Source organism: Echinops telfairi, unplaced genomic scaffold (genome assembly GCF_000313985.2).
Source record: "Echinops telfairi isolate 266 unplaced genomic scaffold, ASM31398v2 ScPeMD7_3533;HRSCAF=4204_0, whole genome shotgun sequence".
Classification (NCBI taxonomy): domain Eukaryota; kingdom Metazoa; phylum Chordata; class Mammalia; order Afrosoricida; family Tenrecidae; genus Echinops; species Echinops telfairi.
In genome coordinates this window covers 48,612,581-48,635,316 of record NW_022107431.1, presented here as the reverse complement: position 1 = coordinate 48,635,316, position 22,736 = coordinate 48,612,581, and the positions used below count along the sequence as shown (strand labels likewise).

General features: G+C 40.7%; 1 protein-coding gene across 1 annotated transcript in view; it reads left to right on the top strand.

Moving 5' to 3' along the window:
- The window catches only part of ROS1 (ROS proto-oncogene 1, receptor tyrosine kinase), a 155,056-nt gene that overhangs the window by 82,745 nt on the left and 49,575 nt on the right, over window positions 1-22,736 (top strand). Inside the window, exons 25-31 of the mRNA XM_030886771.1 lie at window positions 1,551-1,756; window positions 5,448-5,734; window positions 8,534-8,710; window positions 12,498-12,700; window positions 18,576-18,714; window positions 19,715-19,947; window positions 20,033-20,209. Of these exons, the coding sequence (XP_030742631.1) occupies window positions 1,551-1,756; window positions 5,448-5,734; window positions 8,534-8,710; window positions 12,498-12,700; window positions 18,576-18,714; window positions 19,715-19,947; window positions 20,033-20,209 (1,422 nt within the window). The remainder of the gene's footprint in view (window positions 1-1,550; window positions 1,757-5,447; window positions 5,735-8,533; window positions 8,711-12,497; window positions 12,701-18,575; window positions 18,715-19,714; window positions 19,948-20,032; window positions 20,210-22,736) is intronic.

Below are 22,736 nucleotides of genomic sequence, written 5' to 3'. Positions count from 1 at the left end.
CCAAGGGTTCCGGTGTGCATGCTCGGGCTTATCCCAAATAACGCATTTGGAAACATGTTTCTGCAATCAGTGGATGGCTGCAGATAAGTTCTCTCAGTAGTACCCTTAACTTAGTCTTGTTATGGTGCATTAAGAAAAACAGGTCAATTCAAAAGAGTGGCTTCCAATGGGATCTGCACGGGCAGTTCAATTCAAAGCAGAGAGTCAGCTCAGAAAGTTATAGCAAGTGTTCTCTGGGATTCTAAAGGGGTCATCTTGATAGATGTTCTTGAAGGAAACAGGGCAATGATGGGGGCATGTTGTGAAGTTGTTTCATGAAAATGAAAAACCAAATTGGTGAGAAATAGGTCAGGAAAGTTGCACCGAAGACCTGCCCCCCCAATTAACCCCCCCCCCCCAATTTCCACAACGCAGCTGCACATGCTTAGAATGTATCAAAGGCTGTTTTACAAGAATCTAATTGGGAAATCTTACCCCACCCATCCTGATATTGCCCCTTCAGACTTCTTTTTGTTGCTCAAAATTCCAAGTCTGTTGAAAGGGAGCCAGCGGAGTCCTTCAGGGACGCCAGGATGGCCATCTTGACTTGATGTCCCTTGAAGAGCACATGTTCGAAGAGAAGGAAACACGTCCTTTAGAGAGGAATAGAGCTAGATGGCGGACAGGCCAGGGAACGATAGCTTCACATTTTGGTATTTTCATTTAATAAAAGGGTTTAACGAGTGCGTGTAGCAGTACCTTTTGACTGCCCTCATACGTTCAGAGTGCGGCAAATAGGGGGGGTTGTACTAGAGGAGCTGGTGGGAATGGAGTAAAAGGCAGATGGCAAAGTGCCCAGGTAAGCAGGAGAATGAATGTAATGGCCTTTCGCTGTGCTGTGGAATCAGGCTTCTAGCTTGAAGCCAACAGCAAGTCATTGAAGAAAGGATGTCATTAGTGTGATCGAGTGGTATTTCAGCAAGCCTTCTCTGTTAATGGTGGGAGAATGCCTCAGAATAGAGACAGTTCAGTACGAGACGAACAGCTGTCGCATAAATAAGGTCAGGAAACATTGCGGGCCTGACCTAGACGAGAGACAATGAGGGGTGAAAGGACTGAACAAACTGGGGAGATATTTTAAATGGAGCTGAACCACTATGGTTAACAGCAGGAGACAGAAGTCAAGAGCAAATCACATTTGTCAGGATTGGCTCTTAGGGTGAATGTTGAGAGTTCAGGAAACCATACAAGGCAGAGAAAAGGAAGTTAGGGGCGAAGTCATGCTTATGGAGATATCCAATAGCTACTTCTGTGGTTGAGTTCGTAACTCAAGGATGGCTTTTGCCTGAAGAAGTAAATTTGAAGCATTGAAGCTATGGTTGAAACTGAAAATATTATGTGTGAAAAGGATCAATGAGCAGTATTGATCACAATAATAGACAACCCAGAAATACTGAAGTTTAGATGACACAGAAATGCAATGATGTAGGTGAACGCAGACATGTCTTCAAATTAAGAAGAAGCCGAACCAATGACACTATCTTCTTGGTTATTCTCCACCTACTGTTAAGATTTTCCGAGATGCACTGGGTTTTGATATCACAGTTATGACAGTTGACTGGATTGCAAAGCACCTCTACTTTGCAACAAAAGATTCACAAAACAGAACGCAAATATTTGATATAGATCTTGAATACAAGGTGAAGTACCCCAGAGTTCTGAAGATTTGCAACAGGAATTCAACAATCATCTCTTTTTCTGTCTACCCTTTCTTAAGGTATGTGGAGTGTGAGTTTTTCTTTCTATTGGAATGAAATACAGACATATTAAATGTAATGCCTTTGACTTACCATATATATTCGCTTATAAGCCAAGTTTTTCAACACATTTTAAATGCAGTTTTTGTGGTAAAATTAGGTGCCTTGGCTGATAGTCGGGTTGGCTTATATTCAAGTATATACGGTAATATTAGAAGGCAATGATGGGAAAATAAGATGTTTGGGCGTTCTTGGCATATTGAAGTTTTTGAGTCACAGCCACAAATGTTTACATTTAATTTATACTCTCAATATGATTAATGCAGTTAGGCAAATTACTATCTAGTCTAGCTAGTAACCCAATAACATTTTTATGTAAACTGATCTAATACTACCATCATTTGCGAGGCGTTCATTAAATGTTAGCTAGTAGAAAAGACACAAAGGGGATGGATACTGTGGCAGCATCAGGAAGAACAATCTCTGTCTCATCCATTTTATCTGGATTAATGTCCTTGTGCCTTTTAGGTCTTCCATTCAGTCAGTAAGTAGCAATTTTCCAAACTGGAAAGATATATCCCATTTGTGATATAAGCATGGTTATTAGGCTATTTTGACACCAGATTGTCAACTAGCTTTAAGAAGTAGAAACAAACTGGAGGATAGAAATGGTGACTGGCTTTGGGTTCAAACCTATTGTTCTGAAGGTGTCCAATGAATGGTGACCTGGGGCTAGCGTCTGTTGGCTGCTTTCACCCTCCCTTTGTCATTATGTGACATGTCTTAGTCTACCAGCCCTGGTTCTGCTCTCACGGATGAGTGTTACTAAAAGTATCACCACATCTCCAACCCTAATGGCATGTGCCAGTCGCATTTTGAAGATATGCAAATTAACAATTCCTGTATGGGAGTAGTGTTAGTCTGGGTACTTTAGAGAAACAAACAAATTCTTATACAGCAACTCATTGTATAAGAGAGAGTTTTATGTAAAGATTAAGTGTGCATCAAGAAAACATCCCAACCCAGTGCTGCCCAAGGCCTCAAGTCCAACATTAACCCATTAACCTATATGTCCAACATCAATCCACAAAGTCCTCCTCCATCTCACAAAACAGATACAATGATGCTGAATGCAGGAGGAAAGCCGAGTCAGTGAATGTGTAAGCATCTCAGCGCTGGCAGGAGTCTCCACATGGCTGCTCCAGCACCCAGGGCTGCCCTGGGGTAGGGCCACGTGGCTTCTCTTTAGGAATGTCTTTCAGGAAGTGAGCCTTCCCAGTTGAAGCAGGAACTGGCTAAGGCAGCTGCACCCTGGCCCGACCATCACAAAGCAAGAGGCCCGAGAACTTGAAAGGCGAGGCTCATAGAGCCATTTATCCCTCCACCCTTCATTAATCCCACATGTGTTTATCGGCCAGGTTGGCACAATAAACTACCTCAAGAGTCTAATAGAAGTCCCACATATGTATAAAAGTCTTTGCTCAATAGTACTTTACCATTGACTAAAATAATGTTACTAGCAGTGGAGTTGCCGAAACTCCCATGGGGAAGATCTGTGAAGTTCCACAATACACTGGCAGTTAAGTCTCCAAAAGGGAACCAGGGACTCATAGAAACAATAATGATATGGGTGGAGTTTGAGCTCTCACTTGATTGTAGACCTAATATAATGACAATTAGTTCTTATGACATGACCCAGCCTGGTACTCGCCCTCATGAGGAGATCATTGAAGGTATGGCTGTGGTGAAGAAATCTGATGAGTCCATCCGGTTCTCCCACTGCTCTGCCCCGGTCCTAGCAGCCCAGGCAGTGGGCAGAGCAGCAGTGGTAAGACAACCCAGTTTCAAGAAAGCTCTGGTGGCCCATAGTCTGCTGGCATCCAGCATGCGCCTGCCCCACAGCCAAGTTGCCCCAAAGGTACATCAGCTTCGCTGAAGGTGGCAGTGAAGAAGAGCCCAAGAAGAGATTGTCAAGGTTGTCAGTGAAACATATGCCTGCAAAGGCAGAGACGAAGCCATGAGAGGCCACAGGAAAGGTTAAATCTTCTAACAAAAAAGTACAAGCAAAACCTGCAGAAAACAGAGAAATGAAAATTGAGGAGAGTCCAGCCTCTGATGAAGCAGGAGAAAATGATGCCATGCCTTCTTAATGTCTTATCAGTGGACCCTGTTATCTTCTTGTACAATCCAGAAGAATATTTTTATCAAGTATTTTAAAAATGCAAGTTTTTAAGTAGTTCTAGAAAAGTTTTAAAAAATCATTTATTGGGGGCTGTACAACTCATCGCAATCCATACATCCATCCATTGGGTCAAGCACATTTGTACATTTGTTGCCTTCATCATTCTCAAAACATTTGCTTTCTACTTGAGCCCTTGGTATCAGCTCCTCATTTCCCCCTCCCCTCCCTGCCCTCCTTCCCTCATGAACCCTTGATAATTTATGAATTATTATTATTTTGCCATGTCTTACACTGTCCGACATCTCTCTTCACCCACCTTTCTGCTGTCTGTTCCCAAGGGAGGGGGTTATATGCAGATCCTTATGATCAGTTCCTCCCCTCTACCCCACCCACCCCTTACCCTCGCAGCATCGCCACTCTCATCATTAGTCCAGAGGGATCTATCCGTCCTGGATTCCCTCTGTAGAAACATTTTTAAGAAGGAGGGAGATCCCACTTCATCCCATTTTTCAAAAGTGAAAATGCTTTTTAATAAAAATTTAAGATGCAAAATCATTTACCTTTTTTTGGTACAACCAGAAAATAGTGCGATGTGTGAAGATTTGACTGTCTTGGGTGTCAACATAATGTTCCATGGGATGGGGGAGTTTTGTATCCCTAATACAAATCATACTTCAAGACAATTTGGAGTCAGTGACATGCATTTGGATGACTTGAACATTAAAATTTTTTTTCATGATTGTACAATTCTTGTTTATGTGATGAAACTATTGAATTGTATGGTATGTCAACTATAGCTCAATAAAAAAAAGAAAGTATGCAAATAGACTATATTTACAGCCATTAATGAACTATTTAAGTCAGTGCCTAGGGAGGAGCCCTGTGGCATAGTGGTCATGAATTGGGCTGCTATTTCAAACCACCGAGCTGCTCCTCAGGACAAAGATGAGGAAGTTTACTCCATAAACAGTTACAGTCTCGGGCACTCGCAGGCTAGCTAGTTCTACCCTGTCCTATAGAGCGGCTATGAGTTCACCTTGATTCAATGGCAGTGAGTTTGGTTTTGCTAAGGTCACAGTCGTACCCTATTTAATTGCAAACTAAATCTATTGTTGAAAAATTATTGAAAAACACCATGAATTACATTTCTTAGGACCTCCTGCACTTTAGAATAAGGGTTAGTGGATACTTGAATTTGTTTCCTCCAAAGGTTTTTTATTTATTCCTCGAATCATTAGAAATGATCCCATGGTTGATCTTTATTGTTGTTAATTGCTCTTTCATCTGCTCCAATTCACGTTGACCTAGCATGTGTAGTTGTGTAGAGCTAACCTGTCCCATATGATTTCAAGGCCATGATCCTTTGGAAGCAGTTTGCCAGGTCCACCTTCCAAGGAATGAGTTCAAATGGCCAACCTAACAGTTGCATGCTTAAACATCTATGCCACTTAGAGACCCCAGTAATCTTCTTTAGAAACTAATATTTCCAATGATCTGTTTTCCACACTAAGTTTTTTTTCTCCCTATAGTCGTTTGTACTGGACAGAAGTTGCCAGTTTAGGCTGTCAGATATTCTACTACAACATTATCAACCACACCTTGCACCACGTACTGCTGTCCTCAGCCACAAGCCATCAGAATGGAGGAAACCACTGTTCCTGCAATGTGACCGAATTTGAGTTCAATGGAGTCATGGCTATTGATAACTCTGACCTAAAACAACCATACATATACTTTGTCAAAGGACAAGAAATCTGGGTGATGGATCTGGAAGGCTGTGAGTGTTGGAGCGTGATCCCGGTGCCTGCTATGCTGGGTAAGGCGCTGGTGTGTAAACATAGATCTTCACAAACTGTGGTGGAAACACTTGGCCAATGAAAAATGCTTGCATGCTTGACACAATTGATGTCTGTATGGATTGTGATGAGTTGTATGAGCCCCCAGTAAGATAATTTAAAAAAACAAATTAAAAAAATTAAAAGGATGTGTATTCCACCCATATGTAAAAGAGTATCTGAATGGTATAGGGAGAAATCGAGTATTGCTGCAACATCATAGAAACATTTATTCCATAAAAACATCAAAATGTGAAGCTACTTTTCTTAACATGTCCTCCTCTAGGATTAGATCCTTCTGAAAGCACTGTTTCCATCCCTCTCACCCTTCTTCAAAGAATTCTGTGATCTTCAGTTTATACCATGTTAAAACAGTGGCTCTGGCAGCCTGCAGCGACTCCACTGTGCTCTTTTTCAACGTTCTCTGAGTTTGGGAAGCAAAAGAAACTCTAGAGAGACTAGACTGAGCTGAGGGTGCACATGGTGAGAGTTCCCAGTGGAATTCTCAGACAGTCCTTGTTCTCCTCTAACCATGAGTAGGTACATTGCTATGCTGGGAAAACAATTCCTGGGCACAACTTACCTCGCCTTTTCCTCATCAATGCAGTTTTCCATTTTCTTAAAACCTTCTCCTAACAAGCCTCTATGATCAACCTCTGTCCTTTGAGAAAATCTATAAAGATAGCTCTTTGCAGCCCAAAGTACAGTCACCACAACCTTCTGAGCTGACCTCTTTGCCTCAAATTGAACTGGTCCCCAGGAAGTCATTGTGTCCTTGGACCTTCCTCGGTGGAACTCCAATGAGATGAATACAAGTGTATTATGGAAAGAACTTGTCTGCATCTCATTGACATGCTTGAACATGTTTCCTTAGACATAAAACCATTCATATATGGACTGGAATCCCAGTAGTATCAATACTTTTTGACTTACCTTCCTATTTTCTCTGGAAAATACAAAGTGTTCTTTTAAAATTCAAATCAAGTTGTTTAGAGGCAAATTATCTGTAGTTATTCACATCATTTCCTATATCTGCTTTAAAAATATAACTAATGATAGAGGTATGGTTTATAAAGCCTTATTCAGTCTAATCTACTACTAAGTGCATTATCTCATCTAATCTTCTTAACATCCTGATGACATAGGAACTAATATCCTCATTTGACAGATGAGGAAACTACAAAAGAGACAGGTAAGCTAATTTATACAAAGGCCACAGTGAATTAGTAGAGGTGTGAGATTTAAAAGCAAGCCTAACTACCAGGTCTATGATTCTACCAGTAAGCTATTCTCCTTCTGCTTTGATGATCCCACTGACTCAACCTCAGCATGAGTTGGTTAATACTTGGCAAAGCTATCTACTGAAGTGTATGTGCTTATGGAGAAACATCTGGAAGTTCAAAGTGGCTTGGAAGTCTCCTGCTTAGGAATAATTGCAATAGGACCCCATAGCCCTACAAAACCAAAATCCTCTCACTGCCCCGCATGCTCTTAATAACTCACTCTCCACAGTCCGATATGGTAACCACTAGCCACATATGACCCTTTAAGTTGAAATTAAAAATCTAGTTTCTCATTGACACTAGACATATTGTTCAGAAGCCACAAGCGACTAAACCCACTGTCATCAAGTTGATTCCTACCAATAATGGCCCTGTCGGACAGAGTAGAAGGGCTCATAAGGTTTCTGAGATTGTTCATCTTTATGGGACTAGATGGTCTCACCTTTCTTTCTTGCAAAAACTGGGTTTGAATTGGTGACCTTGCCGTTAATAGTCCAATGCTTTTCACGTGGCTACCGTTAACCCATACAGATATGAAATATTTTCATCATCATATAAAGGTCTATTGGACAGAATTGGTCTACATATGAATATTTTGACATTGCAAAAATACTCATACAATGTATACCTATCATTGCCAATATGCTTTTGTTGATATTTCGCCCAGACCTTTCATAAACAGCTGTGATATACTCTCTATGTACTGAAGAGCAGAGATGGTGTTTTGAACTTCTCTTACTAGGAAGAATGCTTTTGTTGAATGAGATACAAAAGAATTATCTAGTGGGCCATTATTTATAGAACTAGCCAGTTTTTAATTAATGGAACATTAGAATGTATACTCTAAAATTGGAAAATCTGGGTGACTTTAGAGATCCTTTAGCTAATATAATGTTAGAAGAAATCTCTACAAAAATAATGCCTTGCTTCCTACAAGATTCACTACTCTATAAGGAAGTCTGTTACATTATTACATTGTTTCCCCTTATATTCCATTAAAGTCTCTTCTCTGTTCCTCTCATGCATTGATTTTAGTAGTTGCTCTTGTTAGATGCTGTGGGTTCTGTTTGGACTCAGAGTCACCCAATTCTAGTTATTGATGAAGAATAAGTGACCCACCTTCCACATGGTAGATATTATATATGTACACCACTATGGATAGAGAACTGTCAGGGCCCATTGTAAGTGGTACCATTCTCTGCCAACTTTGCCATCTTTCATAGATCAGATAGCAAATCCAAGCCTTGGATGTCCCTTTTACACAAAGGATATGAATAACAATATCTACTGTAGTGGTTTGATATGGGGTTAAAATGAAAAGAAAAGGCTGTGACGTTCTTCGCCTAGTGATATATAAGTATCAGTTTTCCATACTGAAAAAATATGGATTCAGATGCTTAACGTTATAATAAAAAAGAGATGTCATGTTTTATTTAGGGTAGAGAGCTTAAACTATGCATTTTGTCATTGATTTTACCATATATTTTTGATCCACAGGACAAACTCTTGTTAGCTTAACCGTGGATGGGGAATTTATCTATTGGATTGTCACAACCAAGGACAGCAGGCAGATTTATCAGGCCAAGAAAAGCAGTGGAGCCACGCCCTTCCAGGTGACAGCCCCAGCGAGTCAGCATGTCTTGGCGTACAGTGCAGCTGTGCAGCCTTTCCCAGGTAACACGGCCACATTCATGATCAGCATGCTCCTTCCCTGAAGGGTAAGGACAGTCTTTCCAGGTGCCTGTCTCCTCCTTTTGATCCTCTCTGCCTCCGTGATCGCTCAGCCTGGCTCCAAACTCTTGTCAGCCCTGAGTGCTCGCTGTAACTGCAGGCTACCCTGGGTCACAAATTAACCCCAGTTCTATGTGTATACCAGTGTGTGTGTGTGTGTGTGTGTGTGTGTGTGTGTGTGTGTGTGCGCGCGCGCGCGCGCACGCGCGCGCCTGGCTTCGCCATTGGGGCAAACCCCACGTTCTATTATCGTCCATCCTCTTTCTCTTCTCTGCCTGATCATTTCGTTTTCTTGCTGATTCTTCTTTGTTAGACTTTAGGCCTCCTGGTGGTACCAAAAAGCAGTGCATGAAACTTCTGCTCTTTTTCAAGGTCAAGTCCCATTTCTATTTAATTATTACGTATTTGTTTGGTTAAGAAAGTGTTTCATTGTGATGTAGAGGAAGGTTTACAGCGCAGGGCATCAGTTCACATTGAACAATTTATACCGCTTTGCTTCATCAACTGAGCCGCTTTCCCCCAGTGCTGCCCGTATCCGTTCCTCCTTCTTTCTTAACCCTCTGTCCGTGGTAGGCTGATCTGTGGGTCTTAAAGGGCTGATTGTTTGAGCATGGGGTGTTATGTTTCAGACCTGACGGATGGCTGAGGGTCAGAGCCTGGAGGGGTCTCACTAGACTGGTGTCGTCTATGATTTTGAGTTCTGCTCCATAGTTTTCTTCCACGCTGCATAGGACAGCAGTTCTCGACCTGTGGGATGCAACCCCTTTGGGGGGTTGAACGACCTTTTCACCGGGGTCGCCTAAGACCATCGGAAAACACATTTCCGATGGTCTTAGGAACTGAGGCACCGCTCCTCTATCCGTCTCCAGGTGGGTTGGCCCACATGCAGATACGCCCACAGATGAGTACCCGGCATGAAGACTATTACCCATGCTACACCATACTTCAAAACAAAATGTCACTGATTTGTCATTAGAAATACATTTCACAATATATAGTTACATATTGTTTTGTGACTAATCACGATGCTTTATGTTCAATTTGTAGCAGTGAAAATACATCCTGCATATCAGATATTTACATGACAATTCATGACAGTAGCAAAATTACAGTTATGAAGTAGCAACAAAAATAATTAATGGTTGGGCGTCACCACCCCATGAGGAACTGTATTAGAGAGTGGTGGCATTAAGAAGGTTGAGAACCACTGCCCTAGGACCTGCTGACGTGATCCTTTTCAGAACAGTCTGCAGCGGTAGTCAGGCAGCCTCCAGGTTTTCAGGTCTCAGCATTGTGGAGACTGATGGCTGGGTGGCCCATGGGTCTGTTGGACTAATTGATTCCACCTGTCTTTGAATTCTTAGATCTCTTCTCCTCTAAATAGGGACAGACCAATATTAGCATTGCAGAGGGCTGCTTACAGCCCTGTAAACCCCAGTGACTATTCACCAAAGTAAGATGTGCTTGTGAATTATATTTGTCCATTGACTTGGTGTCCCTAAAGTTATGGGCCTGAGACCCCAGGCCAACTACTCATTCCTTCAAAGCTTTTGGTTGTTTCTAAGATATCTTTAGAACTTTGTCTCCTGTTTGCTCCATCACATTCATGGCTTTATTGGAAGCCACGGTAAATATTCCTATACAAAGACCTGCTGTCAAACCTATACATATTCATGGATATATCCTCCCTCTCCATCTCCCTCTCTCACCGTTTTAGCCAACATACCTGTTCAAGCATATATGGTGGAGATCCCCACAGTTACAGGATCTGTGTATAACAAGACTCGCGGCTGTTGCTTTGAACTCTTCCACATCTCCCAGTGTCTTTCCTACCCACATCATTCCCCCCTAACTTCCTTCATATGTCACACTGCCTTCTCCATCACCCGAGTGGACACTGGTGTGTCCTCTAGCCCGCGACTCGCCACCCTCCCTTCCCTGCCCCCTCCTGGGAACCATTAAGGAATATTTCTTTCAGTGTGAAAACCTTTTCTTCATATTCTGTCATTGTGGTCTCACACACCATGTATTTCTTAACCACTTAGAATGTCTAAATGTGCACTATTCTTTTCATTAGCATCTTTATCGTATTTTCAGATCTGTCATTAATGAGATTTTAAATTGTGACCATTACCCATGTTCCTCAAAAGCCTTGTGGAATTTTTTTTTAAGTTTGAAATTTTAAAAAGAAACAAAAATACAAGAAATATTGTAAAACCTCCTTGGTGGCTTCAAATGTCCAGGGGTTTCTGAGTTCTTTCCCAAGCTTTCTTGGCCACTCAGGAGCTGCTGTCCTTCTTAACTAAGTGTACCTCTGCTTGGAGATGGACACCAATGAATGAAATGAATTCCCTTGGCTTAAATATATTCTGTTATAAAACATATAAATAAAAAACAAGTGGAAGAATGCATCCAGAAGCTTAGTGCATGTTTTTGTAAAATAACACATTGAAAGACTATTTAGAAAATTGAAGTGTAGGCAGTACCTATTTGAAGTTGAGCAACACCATATATACACTTCTAGAAATAAAAGTTCTAAAGAGAGCATGAATTTTTATTAACAAGAACTGATTGTAAAGTATGCTCATTGTTTTCTTCAAATAAAGGTCCAGCTTCCTTTTGTTAAGGCTAGGCTCATCATTAAGAGTACTTTGAGCTCCATCTACTGGAAATTTTAAGAAATTGCTAGTTCTTTCCCTCATTTTCCTGAGGCATTATCATCTTCAAAAAGTCTTATTGTCCTAAATAATGTTTTCACCACCTAGATAAACTACCCCACTTAAAACATGAGAAGGAAATGACAAAATTGGCATTGATATTTGAATCAGATAATTTTCTGGCTGCTACACCATTCCCACCAGTTTAGACCAAGTACTAACTGATTATTATTGGATAGTTACTTACTGGCTCAGGTGAAATATGGCCTGCTTGGTAACTTTAGTAAAATGATCCTTCTTTTTTGATGGACTTTTTGTTGTGAATTAGGTGGGGGCATTATGTTCTTAAGTCAATTTTGTGTAACAATCAGAGCGAATAGGCTAGACATACCCTTCAGCGGCATATTACAAACATGAGTGTAGAGGTGTAAGCAGAGTCTACTGTGCACTGTCCCAAGCCAACTTGTACCTTTCACACTGTAGGTGCTGAGAATGCTGCCCCCGTGAGGCTGTGCAGTGTACTGGTTGTCTGTATATGTAGGACAGGCAGCTCTCGAGTGCCATTAGTAATCTGGACTTCTGTTTTCTTCCACTTGCTGTTAACATGTATCTTTGATTCCATTCCCAGAAGATGTCTGCTGTGTCTCTACACACTATGTCGACTTTCTGGGCAGGGAAAGAGTGAAGGACATGTGCCCTATTCACTAATTAAACGTACTGCAAATCCTCCCTGGTAGATACCAACCTTACATCTGATCGGTTAGAACTGTGCCCTAAGGACCAGCCAGGCTGTCAGGGAAACTGATTTTCCCCCCCGGTCATGCAGCCCTGACTAATGTAAGACGTCTGGGACAATAACCAGGAAGACGCAGAAGGGCACGCAGAGTCTGCCAGTGTCGTGAAAATGAACTGCCTTTCCCGAGTGTTTGTACTTGTTCTTATCAGCACCTTAGCAGATATTCAATCAAATGCTTTTGAACATTGGATCTTTTCTGTGATGTTAAATACATTTGCTCTTCGTATCTGATACATCTGTATGTACATATTTAGCCTCTGTTTTCTTGTTATTGTAGATAAAGCATTTCTGACTCTAGCTACCTTCATTGAGGAACCGGCTATCGTTAACATCACCAACACCAGCCTCACAATCAGACTACCAGCTGCTGAAACAAACCTCACATGGTATGGCATGACCAGCCCTACCCCAACGTACCTAGTATGTTACAGAGAAGCTAGTGATGGGAAAAACAGCTCCAACCAGAAAGACAGGATGCTGGTAAGATTGGAACTAGTGGTTTTTTGTCTTTTGCAAGATGCCTTTTTTCCAGAAAAAAAAGATTTCTTAGTCACAGCAAAATATTATGTACTTAAAATGCCACTATTCCACAATATTTTAACGATAAATGATTTATGGGACTGCAATATGATCCGGCCTTTTTGTCGTGGAGCAAGTTGAGTTTTAAGAAAGTCTATCTCTTGCTTTGAGGGAACCCAGTGAGTGGCGGCCTGGCACTATCACACATTTACTGTTTTAACGTTCTCTTTGCTTTGTTATGGCTTGTGTTCATCTGGCAAGCAGGGCTCTGGTTTTGTGAATGCAGGTTAGTGAAAGATTTGCCATATCCCAACCCTCATTGTTCATGTATATAGTGTCCACTCACTTAATCTTTTCACCTGTCCATGTCAACAATTCATATATTGTGGCCTGAGAAGCTGGACCATACATGTACCACTTCTTTCTCTCAACAGTGTCTGCATTCTATACCATTGGCTAAATTAATGATGCCATCAACAGAATCCACCATTGGTCTATCAGCTTGCCATACGGTCTTGGCTTGTGTGTTGCTGTGACGCTGAAGGCTATGCCACTGGTATGTGAAATACCAGCAGGGTCACCCAAAGGGAACAGGTTTGAGCACAGCTACTGGACTGAGAACAGAGGAATTGGCCTCTGAACACGCTACGGATACCCTAGAAACATTGGAAGTTAGTAAAACCTAATGAACTGAAGCAGAACATTGTCAGATGGTGCCAGAAGATGAGCCCCTTCAGTTAAGAAGGCAATCAGAAGAGGACTGAGAAGAGTCGCCTTCTCAAAGTAGAGTTGATCGTAATGACACTGATAGAGTAAAGGTTGTGGGCTTAAAGCCTTCAGGACCTTCTTTTACTGATAGTGCATGACTCAAAATGAGAAGAAACTGCTGCAAACATTAACTAATAATCAGAACTTGGAATGTAGGAAGTATGAATTTAGGAAATTTGGAAGTCATTAAAAATCAATTGCAATGAATAAAAAAAACAATATTCTGTGCTTTGGTGGGATGAAATGGACTGATAGTTACCATTTTGGATCATAAAATTGTATGATTAACTAACTATGCCAGAAATGACCCAATCAAAGGCATGGCATTGCATTCATTGTCAAACAGGACATTTCAACGTCTATATTGAAGTACAATGCCGTCTATGACAGGACAATGTCTACCAGTCAGTACAACTATCATTCAAATTTCTGCACCCAGCACTAAAGCTGGTGATACAGAAACTGAAGAATTCTACAAATGACTTCAGTCAGAAATTGATCAAACATACAATCAAGATTCAATGATAATCAGTGGTCATTGGAATGCAAACGTTAGAAACAAGGAGGGAGGGAAAGTAGTTAGAAAATAGTCTTGGTGAGAGAAACGAAGCTGGAGATCACATCATAGAGTTTTGCAAGACTAACAACTTGTCGATAGTAGATACCTTCTTTCAAGACCACAAAAGGTGATTATAATATATGGAGACCTCCAGGTGCAATATCTGCAAATCACATTAATTACATCTGTGGGAAGAGACAATGGGGAACTCAATATCAGCAGGGGAACAGACCTTCAATTGCTCATTTGTAAATTCAGGTTAAAACTGAAGAAAATGAAAATAACTCCACAAGAGCCAAAATACGACCTTGAGTATTTCCCACACGAATTTGGAGAACATTTCAAGAACAGGTTGTATGCATTAAACAGTAATGACAAGGAGACATGATGAGTTCTGGGATGACTTCAAAAACATCATACATGAAGAAAGCAAAAGTTCATTAAAAAGATATGAAAGAAAGAAAAGATAAAAGTGAACAACAGAAGAAACTCTGAAACTTACTCTTGACCATAGAATATTAAGGCAAATAAAAGAAATGAAGTCAACGAGCTGAACATTAACTTTCAGTGGACAGCTTGAGAAGACAGTCAAAAATTATAATAAAATGTGCAAAAACCTAGTTTAAAAATCCAAAAAGGAAAAACAAGCTCAGCATATTTTAAATGGAAAGAATTGAAGAAAATATTCAAGCCTCGTGTTACAATTTTGAAAGATTCCATGGGCACATACTGAATGATGCAGGAAGCATCCAAAGAAGATATTACTGTCCCAAAAGAAAACCAATCAACATTCAAATTGTCTTGAGAAGAATGGGAATTCCTGCACACTCCTTATGTTCGTGCAGAGCCCGGGCATGGAGCAAGAGGTAGTTGTGGGAAAAGAACAAAGGCAAACCCCATGTTTTAAAATTGTGAAGGATGTGCATCCGGGTTGTAGCTTTTTGCTATATGTATGCAATCAGTATACTGAGCAAATTAGTAGACAAACTGGATTACATGCTGAAGAATGCGGCATCGGGCCTGGAGGAAGGCTTATTAACCCCCTGAAATATGCAGCTGGCACGCCCTGCTTGTTGAAACTGAGCACTTGAAGCACTTGCTGATCAAGGATTACAGCCCTCAGTGTGGATCACAACTCAGTGAAAAGAAAACCCAAATCCTCACAACTGGACCAGTAGGTAACGTCATGATAAATGGAGACAAGATTGGAGCTGTTAAGGATTTCATCTTGCTTGATCAACAATCATTGCTCATAGCAGCAGTCAAGAGTTCAAAGGAAGCATTTTCAGCAGCAAATCAGCTGTACAAGACCTCTTAAACTGTTGAAAAGCTAGCATGTTACTTTGAGGACGAAGGTGCTTCTCACTCAAGCCATAGTATTTTTAATCGCTTCATATACATATGAAAGTTGGACATTTAATAAGGAAGACTAACCCAAAAAAAATGTATTTGAGCTAGCATTGGCAAAGAACATTGAAAGTACCATGGACTGCCAAAAGAACAAACAAATCTGTCTTGGAAGAAGAAGCACAACCAGAATGCTGCTTAGGGGCAAGGATAGGAAGACTTTGTCTCACTTTGGACATGTTATCAGGAGAGCCCACTCCTTGGAGGAGGACATCATGCTGGAAAAAGCAGAGGCGCAGTGAAAAGAGGAAGCCCCCAGACAGGATGGATTATCACAGTGGCTGCAAAAGTAGGCTCAGACATAAGCATTATTACGAGGATTGTCTAGAACCAGAAGGCTTTTTAAAAAAAAACACTGTTGTACATAGGGTCACTATGAATGGGAACTGACAACAGTGTCCGTACGCAGTGGTTCTCAACCTTCCTAATGCCACGACCCTTTCATACAGTTCCTCATGTTGTGGTGGCCCCACAACCATAAAATTATTTTCGTTGCTACTCCATTACTGTAATTTTGCTACTGTTATGAATTGGGCAACCCCTGTGAAAGGGTCGTTCAACCCCCAAAGGGATCGCCACCCACAGTTTGAGAACCACTCTACAGGATTACTTTATGCCTCATAGAAATGATTTATAATGTTCTCTATTTGTAAAATGATTATGATGTCTCTAAAATGAGCCAGCGGCGTAGACAAACCATAGATATGTGAGTGGATTTTTGGCTCATACTAAATTGTAGCCCTAATCTAAGAACAATTAGTTCTTTTGACATGGCTCTAGTCAATATTTGCCCTCATGAAGAGATCCCTGAAGACATGGGTGCTATAGCAAGTGTGGCAAAGAAAGCAGACGGTGCCGGTCATCAGAAAGAATAGCATATGGAATCTTAAAGGCTTGTATTAAAACAAGCAGCCATCTAAGTGAGGTGTCAACTAAGTTCATGTGGAAGAAGCACCAGCCTATGAGAACCAAGGATTATGAATAACAAAATCCAAATCTGAAGGAGGGAACGGTATCAGAGCTTAAATTGTGAACACCTGGATTGCAGAAGGCAAAATCCATCTTCAGGATCCCCACATGGATTAAGATTCTGGTGAATTCTCTCTAGGGTTGTGAATGGCCTTGTGTCAAAGCCTTGCTACAAGCCTTGCATTGTAAAGTTGATTATGGCTGACGTAGTTAGGTTAAAATGTAACACTTTATAATTTGATCTCATTTTTGACCCATTTCAAAGTTATTTCAGTTTTTAATATTTTCTGCTTTTCAGTTGAGATTTTTCTCTTGATTTGTCGTCGTCGTTTTAGTTTTGAATTATTTTCTGTATATGGGATCCAGGCTAGGTAAATGTGTGGAGACAGTAACTGGATTAATAATGACCTAGGGGCATCGCAGGGGTATCTGGGGGAAAATGAGGAGCTAACAACAATAAGTATGAGGAAGAAGAAAATATTCTGAAATTGATTGCGGTGATGATTGCACAACTCTTCTTATTAATGTGATAGAACTCCTAAATTGAATGATATCTGAATTATATGCCAATAAAACTATTAAAGGTAAACGAAATCATATTGACTCACACCATTTGGTGCATTGTCAAACTAAGTGCTTCCCAAGTCCCTCTCCTCCATTATTGAATTATCCACAGAAAGTGACAGAGCCTAGTTTGTGGATGTATCCACCCAGGGTGAAAAATGAATTGGACAGAGATGACATTATCATGCTGTCTCCTCTATAGCACTCATCTAATATAAAAAGTGTATAGAAATATAAAAAGTATGTTTTTGTGTATTATTTCCTATTATTGAAAACTATTCTGCTCAGTCCTATTGGTTGGCTATGAGCTGGAATTGATTTGATAACAATGGGTTTGGGTGCTTGGTTTTTGGATGTCTATTTTTTTGGTTATAGTATCCTAGCACCTTACACAATTCAATTCTTGGATTCTTTCAGGCATTCCCTAAATAGTTCTTGATTGAGTGGATGAATTGGCCCGATTTGTTTTATCATTGGCATTAGTGTTTCAGTTGCCCTAGTGATGGAATCATATCCCGTATATACTCGTGCATAAGCCTAGTTTTTCAGCACATTTTTAATGCAGTTTTTGTGGTAAAATTAGGTGCCTCGGCTGATATTCGGGTCGGCTTCTGCTCGAGTATATATGGTATAACCATGATTTTGCATGTTGCTTGACCTTAACCAACCCAAAGGTGCAATTTTCTGACATCTATTGGATTTTAAGAACGATGTGTTTTGCTAAAAAGTACACGTAATTTTTTGTTACTTTCCTTATCTACATTAATCATTCTTTATGCATGTTTCAGAGGAGTTATTTCAGAGACTGATCAGATCATTTCACTGCCCAAGATCCATCTTGGGACATTGGCCATTGCTGTAATTTAAATGGCTCTACTTTACTTTCTTCAATTTGATTATTGGAGAAAGCTGAGACTATTCATTTTCATAGATTTATAGCCTCAGGAAATCTCACATAACATCACCATGGGTACGAATTGCTTAGTGGCGATAGGGGTTTTGTTTAAGGCAGTGAATCTCAACCTTCGCTGTTCACTGGAACTTTTAAAATCTCTGGGGCCCAGATTTTATTCCAGATCAATTAAACAAGAATCTCTGGGCTTGGACCCAAGTTAAGTATTTTCTAACTGCCTAGCTGTTTCTAGGTACAAAGAAAGGTGACAACTATTGGTCTAAGGCATTTCTTTTTACATTCTTAAACTTTATTTCTAAGACTTATTAGGCAAAGCATTATAGAATTATTACCAAACTAATTTATGTTTTTTCATCTTTACAATATTAGCTTTCTAAATTTCTAATGCAATGCTATTGAAATCGTAATCCTTTCCCTAGGAATTAAGCAAACTTTCTAAAGGAAGTGAGTCATAACATAAAAGTGACCAAGAACCACCATTCGTTTGAGATATTTTTGGTTGGAGATAGATAAACAAACTCAAGCCTGGGTAGATTGAATGAGTGATCATTGTTTTTTCAATCTTTTGATCTATTTTCCTCCCCAAATAAATCATTTCTTACCATTTGTATAAAGGCTAAGAATGTTACCGATTTAAAAAAAAAATTCAATTACAGGCATTTCAGGAGCATATAGCCCTGATTGAAGGATTGCAACCATTTTCAACATATATGATACAGATAGCTGTAAAGAACTACTATTCTTTGGAACAATTACCCCTGGGAAAAGAGATTTGGGGGAAAACTAACAGTGGAGGTGAGTTGATGTGGGTTTCTAAAGTGAGTGTATATAATATGTAATGCTTATGTTTATATTTGAATTTTTCCCATGCAAAATGATGTGGGCTTTTTAAATGATGTGATGCTTTTAAAATTTCTATAATGTGAGCTTTTTAGATTAAATTTCTATGATGTGAGCTTTTGAAATTTAGTAAGAAAAATGAATTTACAGGGAAATATTTTGATCACCTGACTCTGGTTTTAAGCTCTGAGGATGGTGAACAATATTCCTTCAAAATGAAAAGCAAGCAGGGAGTGAAACATCAAAAGCAACATTGTTTGAACAGGAAACACAGTCCTTGCTTTGCTACACCATGTATGATCCCATGTATTTTCAAGTCTCTGGTTGTGATGAATGGAGCCCTGTGGCACAGTAGTGAGGTGCTCAGCTGCTACCTGTCAGGTGGGTGGTTCAAATCCACCAGCTGCTCTGCAGCAGAGCGATGTGGCCAGTTGCTTCTGTAACAATTAAAGCCTTGGGAACCGCTAGGCAGTTCTGCTCTGTCCTACAGTGTCACTATGAATTGGAATGCATTTGAAGGCAGCTGATTTGCTTTCCTCCTTATATGATGAGAGTTGGAAAAGCAAGCTTTCCTGATGTGGATTTCAAAGGCCATTGAAATTTAAAGTAATAAAACACCAGTGCTTTAAAGACAATGCATCTGGAATCTAAAACGATGTTGGAGGAGGAGTTTTGAGGTCATGCCCTTATTTTTGGATGTCTCTGATGCACTCACAAAACTCACCAGAGTTGGGGTGTTCACCATCTACCATCTTCAGCCCTAACTTTGGGCTGGAATGAGAGAGTGAGTTAGTCATTAGGCAGATGTAAGTGGGAACCTTTCAGGCAGCCCACTACCATACCATGATATCAGCTTCTGACTCTCATTCTGATATGAATGTTCCTCAGTGAAGACCTTCTTGCCACCTTCAGTGCTGTTTCAGCATCCACCGTCTCTCATTCCTATTCATTTCAGTACCAGAAGCAGTTCGGCTCATTCATACCGCCGTGAGGTCAGACACCAGCCTCATCGTAACCTGGGGAGCATCTCACAAGCCGAATGGACCAAGAGAGTCAGTCCGCTATCAGCTGGCAGTGTCACACCTACCCCTTATCCCTGACACGCCTTTAAGAGAAAGCGAGTTTCCTGGTGGAAGGCTTACTCTCCTTGTAACTGACCTGTCTGGTGGAAAACGCTATGTATTAAAGGTACAGTGAGCAGAGCGGGCATATTTTATTGCCATTCTGAAGCACACGTCTCTGAAAAGACTAAACGATTGTTTTCTTTGACAAGGTGTTGGCCTGCCACCCCGAGGAAATGTGGTGTACTGAGAGCCATTCTGTCACTGTTGAGACATTTGGCACACCAGAGAAACCTTATGCCTTGCTTCCAGTGAACACCAGTTTGCAGTTACACTGGAAAGCTCCATCTAATGCTAACCTCACCAGATTTTGGCTTGAACTCCAGAAGGTAGGACTCACCATACACTTTTTATGCTAATCTTTGTTTTACCATGTACAAGACAGTGGAGAACCTTTTTCATAGGTGTATGGCATTCGCTTGCCTCAACATTAATATATTTCACAACATTTATTGATGCAGACTTGGCATATTGAAGCAGTAAGTTCTACAAACTAACTTTTGATGGACAGTTCTTTTCCATACAGAGATTAATTTGCTGTTCCACTTATGATTGGGATAAAACCAGTCATTATGTTTTATTTTCTTAAAAAGTCCAGTAGAATTGTATTTTTCTCTGTTGTCTGGGAGAGGCCCTACCAGGGCCCAATGATTCTGGATACAATCTTTGACACATCAGGATCTTTGGAACATTTTGAAAATTATTGTTATCATTTGAAAATCCTTCTTTGGCAGCCTTCAACCCTGCACTTGTTGACCTCTGACAAATGACCTCTCAAATCCCCTTAACATTTATTGGCATACCTTGAGCAGCTCTCCAAGTTGGTGGTCTGTCCAGGACAGTCCTTGCTGTAATGAGACTCTTTCTGTCCACTTTCAGCAGCCACAAATTCTCTTTTCCTTTACATCGCTCGGTCAAGCATCTCTGTGGGGTTCGATGACTGCTGGGTGGTTTGGAGTGTTGGCAAACCTCGGCTACTTATTTAAGGTGATTTCTACACTGATGACCAAGAAGCAAGACCAAAAGGCTGGTATTTTGAGGCCAGGATACAAGCGAGCAAACAATAAATGTGTCGCTCGTCTCTCCCAACTCTTTCTTTTTCTCTCAAAGAGAGTTCAGATTAAATATTATGAGTTCAATGCACCTGCTTCACTCAACTGCAGTCTCAGGTGGAGACTGATACGTTCGTCAGTTGAATGTAAGCAATATCCTTGACATTGACATTTCATTTCTTTTTTTTTCTTTCTTCCATTTCATCCACTCTTTTATTCCCTTCCTTTTGAAACGCCATGGTCTGCTGCTTGAGAATTGTTCCTAGTTGACAATAAAACCACTATAAAGTGATAGAGTGAATTTCCGAGTGAAAGGCTCGCCCTCATCACTGAGCTGTGTGGTGAGAAATGAAATGCTTTCCAATAGAAAGTGTCTGCCAATGAAATGTCTTGACCTTGATGGGTGTTAAATGGAAAAGGCGATGTAAAGTTTATTTATGGAAACTGATGTTTAAAGGAAACTGCACTAAGGAAATCATACCAGGAAACTTGGACAAAACATGTTATCTTTGACCTTTCCTATTTGCATATCAAATGAAAACAACAAGAACCCTTTTCAAGTAATGATATTAAGATCCCAACACATATTTTCCTTAGGAATATCATGAAAACAGAAGATTAAGTGAGTCAAGATTAAACAAAAACTGAAAGAAAAACTCACTGCCATCGCGTTAATACTGATTCACAGCAACCCTACAGGACAGGGTAAAAGAACTGCCCCTGTGGGTTTCTGAGACCATTACAGGAGTAGGAAGTCCTGCCTTTCTCTCACAGAGCTGCTTGTGGTTTTGAACTGCCCATCTAAGGGTCACAGTCCAATGAGTAAGGACTACGTTACTAGGTCTCTTTGGAGTTAGAGTTAGAAATGCAGTATTCTGAAGTGTAATTAAAGTAAAATATGTTTTATGTAAGACCCTTTGGTGGTGTAGTGTGTTACATGTCAAGGTCAGTTTGAACCCAACTGTCTCTTGCTCCACGGGAAACACACAGGGGCAGTTCTACCTTGTCCTATAGTGTAGCTACGGGTCAGTATTGACTTGATGGCAGTGAGGCTGAATTTGAGTTACTCAGTGGGCTCTGGTGACACTAGGTGTTGCGCTACTAACCAGTGGTAGTTCAAACCCTCCAGCTGCTCTTCAGGAGAAAGGGGAGCCTGTCTGACACCATAAAGCTCTGCAGTCTTGGAAACCCCGTATAGGGTTGCTAAGAGTCCAAATGGACCCCAAGGTTGTGGGTTTTATTTTATGAGGTATTTTTAAATAGTTCAGTGATGATGGGGAAATTCTTCTTTTGGAAACTCACGCTTCCTATGTATAAAATGAAATGCTGGCCAAATATCTGTAGAGGATACTGGGAGAGAAAAAGAAAACAAAATGCTTTCAGTTTGTGAGTCACTATAGAGTTAATATATCTATGCAGCCGAAGGAATATAATAGCTAATTAGTCCACACAGCAGTACCGCGGACTCAGTTCAACTCACTTCTGTGGAGCAGTTAATATACTAGAAGTCCTTCAACTCCCAAGGGCTGCCAGGTCCAATGTCAAGGAAGCAGACAGCTGAGTCTTCCCTTGAGCTATGCAAGCAGAGCCCACCCACAGGCAGCAAGCAGCAGATGGGTCAGCAACAGTAAGTAGCTCAGGAGTTTAGAGAAGCAGGCCCAGATGGGATATCGAACTCAAGCAATGCAAGATGACAGTATCCACAAGTCTCAAGCTCAAGTGATATACACACCAGCAGTATGGTGAAGAGGTCTCAAAGGCACCTCAAGCTCTAGTGCCAGGATCCATCGGTTGGCTGTCCCAC